This window comes from Prionailurus viverrinus, chromosome B4, assembly GCF_022837055.1.
Source record: "Prionailurus viverrinus isolate Anna chromosome B4, UM_Priviv_1.0, whole genome shotgun sequence".
Classification (NCBI taxonomy): domain Eukaryota; kingdom Metazoa; phylum Chordata; class Mammalia; order Carnivora; family Felidae; genus Prionailurus; species Prionailurus viverrinus.
Window position 1 is genome coordinate 93182074 of NC_062567.1, and position 15829 is coordinate 93197902.

General features: G+C 40.9%; 1 protein-coding gene across 3 annotated transcripts in view; it reads left to right on the top strand.

Moving 5' to 3' along the window:
• The window catches only part of LGR5 (leucine rich repeat containing G protein-coupled receptor 5), a 135734-nt gene that overhangs the window by 104532 nt on the left and 15373 nt on the right, over positions 1-15829 (top strand). The window contains exons 5-11 of one of the 3 annotated variants that reach the window (XM_047866956.1): positions 4785-5000; positions 6903-6974; positions 9797-9865; positions 11466-11537; positions 14920-14991; positions 15141-15209; positions 15351-15422. In XM_047866956.1, coding sequence (XP_047722912.1) covers positions 4785-5000; positions 6903-6974; positions 9797-9865; positions 11466-11537; positions 14920-14991; positions 15141-15209; positions 15351-15422 — 642 coding nt within the window. The remainder of the gene's footprint in view (positions 1-4784; positions 5001-6902; positions 6975-9796; positions 9866-11465; positions 11538-14919; positions 14992-15140; positions 15210-15350; positions 15423-15829) is intronic. The other 2 variants (XM_047866957.1, XM_047866958.1) reach the window with 2 other exon arrangements.

The following is a 15829-nucleotide window of genomic DNA, read 5'->3' on the forward strand; positions in this document are numbered from 1 at the left end:
GACCAGATGATGTCCTCGTTTTCCTCAGCCATGTGAGCCTTGTGAGCGTTTTTGGACGTTTGCTGGCCTAACACAGAAGATGTGTGCATCTTCTTTTCTCTGTGTTGGGAGGCTACCTACGACTTTAATCCAAACATGCAGTGTAGCTACTTAATTTACATGTGAAGGATTATGGTGAGTAGAAAATCAGCAGTCCCGCCAGCCCATATGACCCCCCCAAAATGTCAGTCTCCTTTAGAGAGATTTGAAATTACAAAGGATAAGTTAAAGAAACTTTTAGAGGAAGGGGAAGCACTTCCTAAATGGGAAGATTTTTCTCAAATAATAACACCTAACATTTGTAGAGTGCTTCACTGTTTACAAAACACTTCCACATATGTTTTCTCTAATTCCCATGGCAATTCTGTGACCTGTTATGATTCTGCTTTACAGATATGAAAGTTGACCCTCACAGAAATTAATCAGTGTGCCCCCAAATATCAAAATTAATAACTGACAGAGTCTTGACTCAATTTGTCTTAATTTTTCTAATTCAGTGCCCTTTCCAGTTTACCATATGTCTATTAAGTAACTAGTTGTTTGACATAAAAAGTAGCGTAGGGGCACCTGGATGGCTCAGTTGGTTAAGCTTCAGACTGTTGATGTTGGCTCAGGTCATGATCTTGCAGTTTGTGAGTTCAAGCTCCACATCAGGCTCTGTGCTGACAGTGTAGAGCCTGCTTAGTATTCTCTCTCCCCCTCTCTCTCTGCCCCTCCCCTGCTCATGCTATCTCTCAAAAATAAATAAATAAAACTTTAAAAAAAAAAAAGAAAGTAGTGTAAAATTTTATCTATCAGATTGCTATAAGTTATACGTAACATAAGGAGCATAAAATGGGTGTCGTTTCCCTTATAGTGATTACTTTTCTGAATGCATTTCAAGATCATAATTACAAAGTTTTATTTGTCTGAAAGATAGTCAGGCCATTCCCATTGTTAAAGTGTTTGTTTGGCTACAGCTGTCTGCATCCAGCTTCTGTGCTACCTCTGTCACATTGCTGATAGATACTTAAGTGTCAAGATCATTGCTAGGAATTGTCTCTGAGAATGTGCTATCACATGTCACCACTTCTCCTTTGACTTTGGAGTGAAGATGTTCTAGTCAGTAATGTATCAGGAACAACGATTGGCCCTTTGTGATTACACGTGCGCACATACACATGTGCATGCACACGCATGTAATTGTAATACTGAAGACCTAAAAATGAGGATAACTTCTATTAAGTCTAACTGCAGATACCTCTTAATTATTTGTTATGGAAGATAAAAAAAGTAGCATTTTTCAGGATCAAAATGCACTGACAATGCAGTACTCCTTTTAACCAACTTTTGACTAAGGTAAAATTTGAGTTCACCTCTTTTACTCTGAATGGTTTCCATGGTCATAAAACAAAAACACAAACTGTTAACCAGGCTCAAGTAATAATAATTTAAAATCCTTAAGGAGAATTACAATTTACGAAGCTTTGTCATACCCCTTCCTTCATCATAAAGCAATCTTATAAAATAGAGGGGTGTTACCCCCATTTTATGGGTGTGAAGGCTGAGATCTGTTGACTTGGCCATGATCACACAGCTACTATGTATATACTGACTTAGATCTAAGATTTCTCATCCCAAATTCAGATTCTAAGCTGCCTACACGCACACACACACACCCTTTATGATTTGCATGAAATGGAAATGATAATAAAGAAACACTTAAGGGGTAGGGCCCCTGGGTGGCTCAGTTGGTTGAGCATCCGACTTCAGCTCAGGTCATGATCTCATGGTTTGTGAGTTCGAGCCCCACATTGTGCTCTCTGCTCTCAGCACAGAGCCCACTTCAGACTCTCTCTCTCTCTCTCTCTCTCTCTCTCTCTCGCTCTCTCTGCCCTTCCCCCCTTCTCAAAAATAAATAAACATTAAAAAAAAAAAAAAGAAACATTTAAAGGGTGCCTGGGTGGCTCAGTCAGTTGAATGCCCGACTTCAGCTCAGGTCAGGCGATGATCTCACAGTTCTTGAGTTTGAGCCCGACATCGGGCTCGCTGCTGTCTGGGCAGAGCCCACTTCCGATCCTCTGACCCCGTCTCTCTCTGCCCCTCCCCCACTCACATTTTCTCTCTCTGTCTCTCTGTCTCTCAAATACACATTCAAAAAGAGAAACACTTAAAAAGTGGAGCTATATAATGCAGTTGTTTTTGTTGCTCCCGACAATATCATAAAACCACATTTTTATGTGTGTTTTTGTGTTCTCTGTAGTGATGTTTTTCTTATACAGCACTACTTAAATATGACATTTTCCAAGCCTATGCATAGACCATGCCAGCTGCCCCAAAAGACCAGACTGACATAATATGAGCTCTTTGTTTACTCAGTGAATAGGCACAACTTGTGCCCTGCCAGCTGCTTGGCCCACAGTCTTAACCTTGTTCTGTGAGAAACACCTGTATGAGTGGCTGGATAATTAATTCCATACTCCAGCCTTAGGATCTTCTGTTAAGATTAAATCAGATAAGGCCTCTGACTGTGAACAATATACCACTCTCTGGATTAGGTTTGGACCACTGAGGCCAGGTGGACATGGACTTCAAAACACTGCGTTCAGAGGGAGTGTGGTTTATTGGGAGCTTCTTACATGAAGAGACTATTGAGGCAGAGAAACGTTTTAGTGCTACTCTCAGGATACCCGAGTGTGGGGTCTGGGAGTATTAGTATGTGAAGTGTTAGGACTGGGCAGAATTGCCCCTGCCTTACTCAATTCATTAGGGATAGTAAATTGCTCTAAGATTACAGCATGGAGGCAGATTACATTCCTTTTTCGGGGGCGGGGTGGGGGGTGATTCATTAAAGACATTTATCCAGAGAAATGGGCTTATTGACATTGAAAACTGAGACCAAGGTCACTTCAAGTTCTAGCAGGAGCATTAACAGTAATTTAAATATCGAAGACAAGCCTGTGACTCAATGCTGAGAGAGCCTTTTCTGTAAAGGTATGTGGACGTTTGCATGAACCTTAAGATGACTCATCTTCAGGACTCTTGGAAGCCACTTGTTGATATCTAATGCATAAGCCACTGGCAATTATCAGACAATATGTCACCTAAAACGCGGAAGCTCACGTTATTTCAATAAAGTCTTCCTTCTTTAATCGTTACAAAGAGTTTACATACGTGCTTTGCTTCTGGTTAAATAAAAACAATCACTTCCTCACCCCTGACGAAAAGTATACCTTATTTGAACCTGGGCCAGACATGTCCTCACCGGAGCAAGGGGGAAGAGGCAGTGTTGAGTTTTCGTAAACATTTCTGGTTCCCCATTGATAGAACCTGGAGATATTTATTTGGAACCTGTGTTTCTGCTGCCTGCAGTAATTGTTGCCCTCCTGGAAATGTAATTATGAGTGGGCCGTGACACCGAACTCTTCAAATTCATTCCACGTGACCTGAACTCAGTTATTCTCAAAACTTGGTCCAGGGCCTTCTTGGTCCATCACTTGTTCCCATTCGGTCAGTAGAGGTAGGAGCTAGAGGACAAGTGAAGTGACTTATGTGACCAAAAGTGAGGAAGCCGCTTTCCAAAGAGATTAGCTCCTTACCACAGAGAATTCTCTGTTTCTAAATTGTTTAAATTTGGTTTGCAAGGGATTATTTCATGATCCTGGTGTGCTTCCTGCATCTGTTTAGTCTTGAATGCTTCCTAAAACATTTTTCAAAATCCATGCGTGATTTTCTAATCCTCCCTAATACATGGACTACTTAAAATGCAACTCCTCTTATTCTTTTTTTTAATCCTAGCTTTGGAAACAAATGTGTGAGCCTTAAGAACGGATGAGAAAAATGAGAGAGAGTCATCGGAAGCATTGCTGGGTGATGGTGGTTCTCTTGTTCGTGCACCTTACAGGAAATTTCAATTTCCAATAAGAAAAGTTCAGGCGTTGTCATCACAACCTCTGCTTCTGTTGGGCAGGGGCGAAACAAATGCATTGCACTCCCTCTGCTGGCTCGGAAGCTGCTATCGCTCATTAACCAGATCTATATTTAGATGTAGTTCCCCATTTAAAAAAAAAAATGGTGTGTAGAAGAAAGAAGCAAAACCTGGGACAGCTGCTAATTTTACTATTCATTTAAAATGTCAGGAAAAACAAATATCTGCCCAATGCAAATGGTTAAATGAGCAAGAAAGCCAGCAGTTTTTAGGCTTTTCGGCATTGTACTAGGAAAAAAATAAAGGCTGCCTCTTCCCTCCCCAAGGCGTATCTCCAACAGCCTTTAAAAATTACTCCGTTCTTTTCCAATACTGAAATGATCTTTTCCCAGAGCTCAATGAGCAAATTAATAGAATAGTATGTTTCACATGTTTGAAACACTCCAGAGAAAGCAAAGGCACGGATTTGGCTCTGGGTGAGGGGGAAGAGAAAGGGTGTCTTTCTCCTGGTGTCAGAAAGGAAAACTAAAAGATCATCACACTGAAAGTCTATACCTCAGGGGAGGCCACTTTCGTGCCTGAAGCCATGTTACCCACAAGCCTGGAAGGGAATCATAGCTCCGTGGAATTTTATGGCCCAGCAGACCTAAGAAGGCATGGTTGTACTCATGAGTGAGGACAGCCTACCAGGAGAGCAAGACGTTCCAGATGTCAGGGCATCCTGGGGGCCCGAGCCCTGCTTCACTCAGGTTCAACAGCATATTGAGAGTTTTCCTGCAAGGCAGATCTTCTGGCCCGGTTTTGCCCTCTTTACCTTCTTGCTTCCTTTCTTCCCCAGGCGTCTGGATGCTAACCACATCAGCTACGTCCCCCCGAGCTGTTTCAGTGGCCTGCATTCCTTGAGGCACTTGTGGCTGGATGACAACGCCCTGACAGAAATCCCTGTCCAGGCTTTCAGAAGTTTATCAGCACTGCAGGCCATGACTTTGGCCTTGAACAAAATACACCACATACCAGACTATGCCTTTGGAAACCTCTCCAGCTTGGTAGTTCTGTAAGTTTATTGATTCCCCCCACCCCGCCCCCCGCTTTATACTTTTTAACTTTGGCCTTCAAGTGCCAGTCTTTCAAACCTTGAATAGGGACATTTTCAGGGAGGAAAACCCCCTGAACCCCTCCCCAAAATGACTCACAAATGTCCTAATTGTATAAAAGAATTCAACAGCTTTTAGCAAGCACCTGCTAAGTGCCAAGCACTGCAAGGCAAAGATAAACTATTACCTGTGTCTTCGGGAAGCCGATGAATATTGTTCAGGCAATCCTCACGCTGTACAGTTAGTCCAGTGACTGAAGTTAATAAAAACTCCTTATTTCTGGTAATAGTTTATTATTCAGGTCAAACTGAAATATGCCTTTATTACTTAATATTTTTTGAACCCCTACCAGGGGGGAGAGAAGTAACAACAAACCATTGACAGAGAGCTGTGCGTTTGTGGGGCTTTCTTCCTGATGAGTAAACCAAAATGATTCTCGAGTAAGTTTGAAAAATAATCAGTCTTCTTTAAGAGTGTAGTGATATATAAAAACATTTTAAAAAATTTTTTTAAAAACCGACTTCAGCTCAGGGCATGATCTCACAGTCTGTGAGTTCGAGCCCCGCCTCCGGCTCTGTGCTGACACCTCAGAGCCTGGAGCCTGCTTCAGATTTTGTGTCTCCCTCTCTCTCTGCCCCTCCCCTGCTCATGCTCTGTCTCTCTCTGTCTCAAAAATAAATAAAACCATTAAAAAAAATTTTTTTTAAGAGTGTAGCGATATGCCCCCGGTAATATAATGGTCCCTCAAGGCTGATAGAGGAAGACAGCAGCTGCTCAAAAGGCTGTAAGATCAGTGTGCGTAGGAACTGAAGAGGGCTTCTTCTGCCCTGTTTCTTCCCTTTGCTCCACACCCGCCCCCGGCCTGCCACTGCCTTCTATTATTCCAGTTTTCTTGATTACCCATCTCCCTTGTATTGTAGTACATCTTCCTTTGAGGACTGGCCAGCTTCTTACCCCTTTCCGCATGTGTTGTATGTGGAAGATTGTCAGTAAATGTCACATGAAACCAACATATATTTATTAGAATAAAAATCTTAGTCTAAGAGGATAAGAAGTTTGGGGTGATATTAACAAATTTCTATACGGACTCTCACATATAAAGATGATGCTACCGACCCACCAGAGGCTGGGTATGTGCTTTAATTTTTTCCTCCCCCTGAGGGAATGGGTTTACAAGAGATCCACCCATTCTTTTTCACCCCATTCTCCTTAAGCCCATTTTCCAAAAATCCCTTTGGGACTTGGTCCAGTTTTCAGTTATGTACACAGCTGCTCTCACTGGCCCTGACTTAACTGACTTACCATTGAGCCAAAAATGATAATTGTACACACTAATACTGCGTCGAGATAACTAATCTCCCTGGGCAGCCAAAAAAAATCTGATCGCCATTCTCTGTGGCTAAAATTGTTGTTGCCTGTTAACCTGTGGCCCCACCCTGGGAATGTAGACATTATAAGCCAGGAGCTTTGCTAGAAAATATGCTTCAAACGCTTCCTTCCATCCTTCATTTGCCAAAGATGGTCAGAATCTCTGCTTAACATCCTACATCCCAAAGCCGTGTTAACAACCTGAACTTCCTTTTATCAGCATGTTGCCCATAGTATTATACACTCCCTGATATCTCAAACCCAAAAGATAAAACTGTCATTGCCTATTAAATTCTCGGGTATATAATCATCTATGGTAAGAGTGGATGGGTCATATAGACCTTTTAAAAAAAACAACAAAGTTAAACAAAGCATTTCTTATATATAATTAGTGCGTTCTTTAAGTTTCTTTGGATTTAATCAATCTGAATGCTGTGCCTAAATTTTCCTGTGCAGCATGCCTTCCTGACTGTGTCTGTAATGTTCTTCTGCAGGCATCTCCATAATAATAGAATTCACTCCCTGGGAAAGAAATGCTTTGATGGGCTCCACAGCCTAGAGACTTTGTGAGTTGACCTTTTATTTGTTTCCCTTTTTTCAGTGTTTTCATGAGTATTCTGAAGGAATCAAAATAGCCTTAAAGTCAAACTTGCTGTTTGGTTTGGTTAATTGCCTGAGCTTTAAACAGATATTTACGGCAGCTTTATCTTACACACACACACACACACACACACAGAGCTAAGCTATAAAACTGATATTTTATTTTAATCTAACAAGAGTGGTAAATGAGTTAGAATCATTATAAACTAAATGAGATGTTCTCTACCGAGCAGTGACTGTTTGCTTAGGAATGTGTACTCTGTGTCAAGGATCAATTCTATACTGTCACTCAGGCTCACTATTCATGAGTCTAGCCTGCACTGCCTGCTCCCCCACCCCACTGCCCCCAGTGAGAGGACACCAACCAGGCAAATGCCAGGACTCTCTAATCTGAGATGAACAGGCGTCTCATTAACAAACCACAAAGGTTCACACTAAAGCAATTCAAAAAACTAAAAAATAATAACAGCTACCATTTCTTGGGCATATCTATAACCAAATATTGCACTGCGTGTTGGCAGACATTGTTTCATTTAACAGCCATCTGAGGAGAGCAGCCATCACTGTCCCACTTTCCGCTCTAGTCAGGTTAAGTTATTTTACGAACATGACATATCTAGTCAGTAGCATAGCTGGGATTTGCTTCTTCCCTAGTTTGAGTCTGAAGTCCATGCTTACCAGTATACACTGCTTCCAAAGAATAGGTCAAAAGTTCAGTTCTGAATTGGTACCTATAATAAAAATAGAGTCCAGCCAGCTGACCGCCAAGAGCCTTTCCCAGAGGCACGGTGAGAAGAATTCTCATTGACCTCACCAGGCTCCAGCCGTTTCCCGGGGGAAGAGCTGCTCCTCATTGCCCTAGCTGAGTGAGAGAGGTATAATGAGGGTAAGGTGACAGGCAGTGAGGGTCCTGAGTGTTCTGGAAGAAAGGGCATGCTTCCATTTGTGCCCCCTCTCACTCCCATATTTTTAATATTCAAATACAGTAAGTCACACAGGGCCTGAATCTACAATGTTGGCTCTGACCCAGGAGATACCAAAGACCATCTCTTCTGTGGCCTTGGAGCCCATTATTTATTTGAATACAGAGCTTAGCATTCGTACATGGTCGGTTTAGCTTCGAACCAGGTCTGGGTCTGGTGATTTCCTGAGGGACCATCTGTTGTTAGTGGTCTTCTCCAGGTCAATGAGTGCTCATGCTCTCTTTCCAGGGTTACTTAAATCACCCTGTGCCTCCTCTTAGAAGAGAGGAACCATCCTCATTAGGAGATGCCAAAGATGAACTTATCCAGAACTTTGAAGTCAATTTCATGGCATAAGCAAGCCATTCCCATGAGCTGCTTGGTAAAATTAGAACTTCTCCCTTATCCACACAGGGCTGGGCATGATATCTTAGCAATGCAAAGCACCTTCCAGTCCTTTCCAACAGAGGAGGAACAAAAAACAGTATTGGCTTTGAAGGGTGTTTCCATAAATAGTGTCTCCTTTCCCCCCCCCCCCCCACGTTTGAGATGAAGACCTTGGATTTCATGTAAAGAGTAAAGCATTTCTGGGCAAATTCATATGAGTCTCATTCTCCCCCTCCCCTCCCCTCCCCTCCCCTTGCCCAGGGCTACAGAGGATCAGTAAATTGGTTACTCTCAACCTCTTCCTTTCCCTCACTAGAAACCCAAGTAATTTATAAGGACCCAGTCCTCGTTTAATCAAAACAGAGCATCTGGAGAGATTTACAAACAGGAAGAAAATTTATGTCCACAAAAGACACGAGTTTCCTGCCTGCAGTATAGCTTAAGGATGGTTTGTGCCAGACAAGTAGGAATCCTGATTCATGTTTAACTCGGTCAAATTATCTCTCTTAAAATTAAAAAGCAATTCTTCTCCATAGAGGAAGATCTAACCACATCTGATTGCCTGACCAAAAGGTTTTTCTGCGTCATCTGGGAAATCTGACATTCCCAGAGACTAGGAGGCAATTACTTTTTCATACGAAGTTGTAGACATAAGGTGGAGTAAGTCTATAAAGCGCTTGTGAGTAATGGAATTGAAAAGCCATTTGTGTCATAACAGATCGAGAAATTAATGTTTCAAAATTGTTTGGCCATTCCATCTCTGTGCCTGAAGGATAACATAGAGCTCTGCCTGACAGACCAGGAAAACATACTTCTGATCTGAATCATTATTTGTGACCCTGAAGAAACTCTAGACCCGATGCCCTTCCTGAGAGTACCCAGTACCACATAAACCTCTCCAGAAGCAGGCTATCATCCTGGACCTCAGCCTGGGAGACACACTTGGACTCATCAGGAGTCAGGGACAAAGCAGCTCTCCAAGATGCCCTCTCAGGCGAGACTCTGAAACGCAGGGGGGTTGGTCAGAGGGTGTAGGTGGGAACAAGAAAGGAGATGTGATTCAGGAGCTAGGACGAGAGCACACACAAGCGGGCAGCTTGGTGAGCCGGGTTCAGGTGAACGGCTACATCAGCAAGCAGCCAACACCTGGCCAAACGTCCCTCTTACTTGAACGTTAACACTGTCATCTGTCCCTCCCTTTTTTTAAATGCCTCTGTGCCACTGAGACTTGACTCTGAAATGTCTCATGATCAGTGTGATGACCAATTTTAATGCACATACTGGTCAGCAAGCCAAGAAAATCTCTTTCCATAAAGAGAAGGAATGAGAATTTTTATCAGTGATCCTGCCCCATTGGACGGCATGTTAACTTTCCCTGTATAAGTAGTATATTCGAATTTTTAAATGAGAAACTGAAAATACTATTTACTTATTTTCAGAGATTTAAATTATAATAATCTTGATGAATTTCCCACTGCCATCAGGACACTCTCCAACCTTAAAGAACTGTAAGTATTTAGGACAGATTTAATGGGAGAATTCTATTCTTTGTGAATTCACTTTAAAATATGTTTGATTATTGTACATAGTGTGACTGACTAGAAGATTTTTAAAAATTTGTATAGGGGCACCTAGGTGGCTCAGTCGGTTAAGCATCTGGCTCTTGATATCAGCTCAGGTAGTGATCTTGCAGTCTTGAGATCAAGCCCCAAGTTGGGCTCCATGCTGAGTGTGGAGCCTGCTTGGGATTTTCTCTCTCCCGCTCTCTTTCTGCCCCTCCCCCACTCTCTCTCTCTCTCTCTCTCTCTCTCTCTCAAAATAAATAAACATTTAAACAAATAATGTATAAATAATGGTGAAGTAAACCTGTAATATATTTTAATTTATTCTATCATCAGATAGTCTTTTTTAAATTTATAATGGATTTCTCTAATATGTGTATATTAAAAAATATATACATAGTTCTCTAAATCATACTCTTTTCCTAAGCTATATTTCCCCAACATTTAGATACTTCATAGATTTATAGAAAATTGCTATGGAATTCAGTTATTTGCCAAGCATTTTGAAAAACAAACTTCTCTAGGCTGCATAAGTCTAGGACTAGAGAAATCAAATGCATGTGCCTAGTACTATGCTAGATGCTTTCACATACATTATTTCATATTCTTTAAATACTCTGTGAGTCATATTTAATTTTTAAAAACCTACAATTTTACTAAGGTAAAGCTAACTTTCAGCTCCTAGGTTGCATATATTGTCTTTTATATACTAAAATTTAATTGCCTTTTCTTTGTACCTAAAAATATGAATAATGTATGAAAGGAATGTTCCAATATTTGGAAAGAAAAATAAACATAGAGTCTATCCTCTTGGCTGAGAGAAATAAGACACACAGCTAAAGGAGGCAGACAACAGGGCTTGTTTGTAAGAAAAAGCCTTTAGGAGGGGGTTCTCCCTCAGGAACCCCACGTGTGGCTGTACCGGGAAGTCATCGTGGTCTCTGCTTAGGCAACCCAAAGACTGTCACTCACCTATCCAGCCACCAGCCCACATGAGACCCAGAGATCATTGACTCTGCCCCTCTGCCATTCAGACAACATTAGCACCGACAGAGGAGAGTCAATTTGTTATTACACACTCACTGAGCACCTTCCCTCAGCTCAGGAAATTTTGCCCTCATAAGGAGATTACTTAAATCTCTGCTTCACAGCAGCTTAAGTCAATTTTCTCTTCTCCTAGCTTCAAATGGGGTCAGAAGGAGTGATCATAATCCCCTCTCCAAAGATGGTTCCCTCTCTCTCAAGTTGTTATACAATGGTGCTCTATTGGATATTAACAGATGGAATTTCTTTTTATAACATTAGATTGTAAGTTTCCATAAAGCACAACTATTATTTTCAGATTCTTTATTCCTCTTTCAAGATAAGAGCTCGCGATTTCTTTTTCTCCTGGAGAGCACATAAGCTTCAAAATGCATAGAGGAATTTAACTGTATCCTCTAGTTACCAAAGAGGTTGATTATTGCCACAGGAAGGGGGGGGGTACCATTACATAATTTTACCCTACACGTTATTTTCTAAAAAAAAAATTTCCCTCTCTTTCTAGAGGATTTCACAGCAACAATATCAAGTCAATACCTGAGAAAGCATTTGTAGGCAATCCTTCTCTTATTACAATGTAAGTGGCCATAGTTCTTTTTGATTTTTCCATCCTGAAATATAATACATAATGCACTGTTAAATATAATACAATGAGTGTCCTATATTTTCCCAAGTTTGGTCTTTGTCAGTGTAAGAATCTATACAGAGAAGTGTATGGAGAGATGTTTTGTCAGGTTTTAGCTGAATGCTAACATAACATCAAAGATTCTTTTTTTCTATACCCTACAAGTGTGCATTGCATTATGCTTCATATCTTCAGATGCCTTGTCTCACTTCACAAAAATCTTGTGAAATAGTTTTGCTTATCTCTATTTTCTAAGGAATAAAACTCATTTTCAGAGTATCAATGTCAAGGTCACCTAGTCATTCAGAACTTAAATCCAAGTATACTCGAAATATAAATTATTACATACAAATGGGAGTCCTTTACAGCAATAGACTCCATTGATGGTGGGGGTTTGGGGCATACTGGCTTATGCTAGGTTTCTATATCGATTTGTTACCAAGCCCAAGCATTGAGTCACATTTATAGAATTACAAGCTAGGTTGTAATTCTAGAAAGATGTGTGCATTCTTAAAAGGTGTATTGGGGATTTATATGCCATCAAAGCATAAAATAGAGTTACAACTACAGCGTATAATTAATTGGTTATATGTTCACATTTTAGCAGAGACAGAAAACTGATCATCTGTAGACATACAGGAAGATGAAAATAGGCATTAGGATTGTTCTTTGTTAAAGACCCCTGGCAGATTTGGGGCGTAGTACTGGCCTGAGGTCTGCAGGAGGGGTCTTGGATATGCAGGAGGAGAGTAAGGACAACTGTTGAACCTGACTCTAGGGGCATTTCTTGGTAGATATTCATCCTGTGCCAACTTAAGAGGCTTTTTGGAACCGGGTAGCATCTGTCACCAATGAGCTGGAATCCCAATTAGCCCTGACAACTGAAAAAAAAAAAAAAAAATACCATTCATCGTTTCTGAAATATGTTGACAGTATGTTGGCAAACTAAGGGTTTTAAAGTCTATTGCCAATAAACATTAAGCCTCATTAGAGAGTATTTACATATTAAGAGTTGGCAAATTGCATTGCCTTTGCTTCTTTTTCCTTGCAGCCACAAGCTTGCGTTTGTTTTTTTAATCGCTCTTTTGATATGCTAATACCACTTGAGAAAGGACTTGAAGCCCCCAAAATTTATTAGTGCTTCTATCCAGTATTTTATGGTATTCACTGTTTTCTCCCTGAAACTCTCCTCTCCTTGCTTCTGCCTCTATCTCTTGCCACTGCCACCCCATCAAGGATCCCCAGCTCCCACTCTGTGTGAACGCTTCCCTTGTCCCATTGGCTACCCAGTCCCCATGTCTACCTCTATGGTCCCCGTCCTCCGTGTGACTTCTTTTCATGCCCACTGCCCCCATCCTCTGCCAGCCACCACCTCGACATTCTTGCCACCCTCCCTGCCTCTACCGCTAACAGACCTGTCACCCTGAAGCACAGCATCCGTCACTCTCTTGCTGTGAAACATACGGAGATTCAGGATTGTCTATAGTGAATCTCCTGACCAGCTCCCCAAAGCTCTCCTCAATTACCATATGCCATAACCCAGATGGACTAAGCTATCCTCATAGAGCAAAACTCTTTATTTCCTTTGCTCCTATGATTCCATCCCCTCACAATGCTTATTGAAATTCTGTCTTCCTGGGCCCATTTCCAATGATATTTTTCATTAAGTTTTTCTTGATCTCACAAGAAAACTCCCTCCTAAGAACCCTTTAACTCCTTATTTGTATTTGTGATACTTAGGTACACAAGCATGTGTATTCATATCTGCCCAGGATACATACATACACACGTGTGAACACAATTACATACATACAAGCATATCGTCTAGATAAGGGACAGTGTAATATTATGATGAAAACTCCATTTTTAATCATAAGACCTTCCAGCTCTAGCTCTTTCTCTTACCGATTGTCTAACCTAAGAGAAGAAGTTGGAGGGTAAGAGGACAGAAGGGGACTTAGGTTGGTTGGGTGACAATTCTATCCCAGGTACTATACCAGATGTCACACAAGCATTAGCTCTTTCAATTTTTACACAAACCCTACAACTAAGATTTATTATTCCAGCTTAACAAATTAGGAAAGTAAAGCTCGGGGAAGTAATGTACTTGCCAAAGTATCTGAGCTTTAGTTTCCTCCTCCAAAAATGAGATAAATAATATCTAAGTATCTGTGCTATGGATCTCATAAAGCTGTTGAGTAGACCAACTGAGCTATACATGTGAAAGTACTTTATCAACCAGGACGTGGGATGCTGCTACTTATTTGTTCTGTCCCAATTGATTCCAAGCTTCTTTAGGGCAGGGACATTTTACCCATCTGCAAACTCCCAGAATCTAGCGTAATGTCAAGCACATAGTAGATACTTAATTACGGCTTCCCTAATGAATCAGTCTCTAAATTCCCACAGTACCGACCCTCATACTTTGAGCACAGTAGACACCAATAAATATTAGTTGAATTTCATTGAACTAGGATGTGTCAACTGAGAACTTTTTGTAGGGCTCCATTGACCAGACAATTCAAATACCATTACATTGAAAACATCTGTAGGACAGCCTGGGTGGCTCGGTTGGTTCAGTGTCTGACTCTTGATTTTGGCTCAGGTCATGATCTCACAGTTCATGGGATCAAGCCCCACGTCAGGCTCTGTGCTGACAGCGCGGAGCTTGCTTGGGGTTTTCTCTCTCCCTCTCTCTCTGCACCTTCCCCACTCATGCTCTTTTCTCTCTCCCAAAATAAATAAGCAAACATTTTTTTTAATCTGTAAAACAAAATATCATTTAAGTTCTAATAATGTCTTACCTTTAAAAGCAGTCATGACTTTTTTTAAAAAACTAAATGTCACCAAAAAAAGCAGAGTAGCAAATTTTCTCTCAAATAATTTGAGGAGTCCTTCTTGTATGTTATGATAAGATTTGACTAACTTTCATATAAATATATGTACTGCACCTTTGTTTATTTAATGATATGACTGGCAACCCCTTGAATTACCTTCTTGCCACTTGATGAATGGTCCACGGATGTTGGAGGAAGAGGAACATTTTTAAGTATACCTATAGTCTGCTCACTTGCTTTTCTCCTTAGTAACTATCACTCATGTCTACCTTATTATCAGAAATTTTCATTTTTATATAGTATGGATTTCTTACCCAAAGCCTCCTCATGTGAGTTAAAACATTTTTGAGGTTTGCCTGATACCAAGTAATTGGGATGTTATACAATATAGTATAATCACGGTTACACACACTTAATATATTCCCTGAAATTTTGAACAGGTATTCATTTGTCATTCAACTTTTATATTAAGACATTGGTGTTTGGATTTTTTTCAGACATTTCTATGACAACCCCATTCAGCTTGTTGGAAGATCTGCTTTTCAACATTTACCTGAACTAAGAACACTGTAAGTTTTTCTCTTGCAGATCACTTTCCCTTGTAGGGTTGTTGTAAAAACCACATGCATATTTTAAGTTAAAGTGCTTTGAAAATGGCACTAAAACTACCCCTTTCTGGAAACTTCTTTTGATAGTACTCATGTACCCCTCCTTCTAGGACTTTGAATGGTGCCTCACAAATAACTGAATTTCCTGATTTAACTGGAACTGCGAGCCTGGAGAGTTTGTAAGTACTCAAATAGGCTCTTGACTTGGCCCAGCACACACACTGCCCTTGAAGCCTGACCAGTCTTAAAGTCAGTGAATAAAAATATGTCACTGTGCAATGCCTGAATAAAAGAATTATGTCTGGTTTGTGTTTCAACAGGACTTTAACTGGAGCACAGATCTCATCTCTTCCTCAAACCGCCTGCGATCAGTTACCTAATCTGCAAGTGCTGTGCGTATCAGGAAGGCAGTAACATTGTGTAAACAGGCAACTTCCATCTAGGAGCAAAATGGCAGGCGTTATTTCAATAATGCTTTAAAAGGGGAGAAAGTTCTTTCCTTGCAGGGCTCCAGCAGGTCGGTCCTCCCTCGCCCCCGTGGGGGGTTAGGGAATTGACTCTCTCATGTGACCCCGGTAATGGTGGCGGCACACCCTTTGTTCCCAAGTTCCATCCAGTCTCCCATTAGAGTTTCAACTGGCACACGTTTCCTGTCAGAAAATGGATATGAACAAGCCTAGATAACTTAATTTCCCCTTCTTTGCAGAGCGAAAAAAATTACCTAATGGATTAAAAACCCAATATGGATGCCAAAATAAAAAATTAAGTTATCAGACCCATACAAACCTTGATAAAGGTG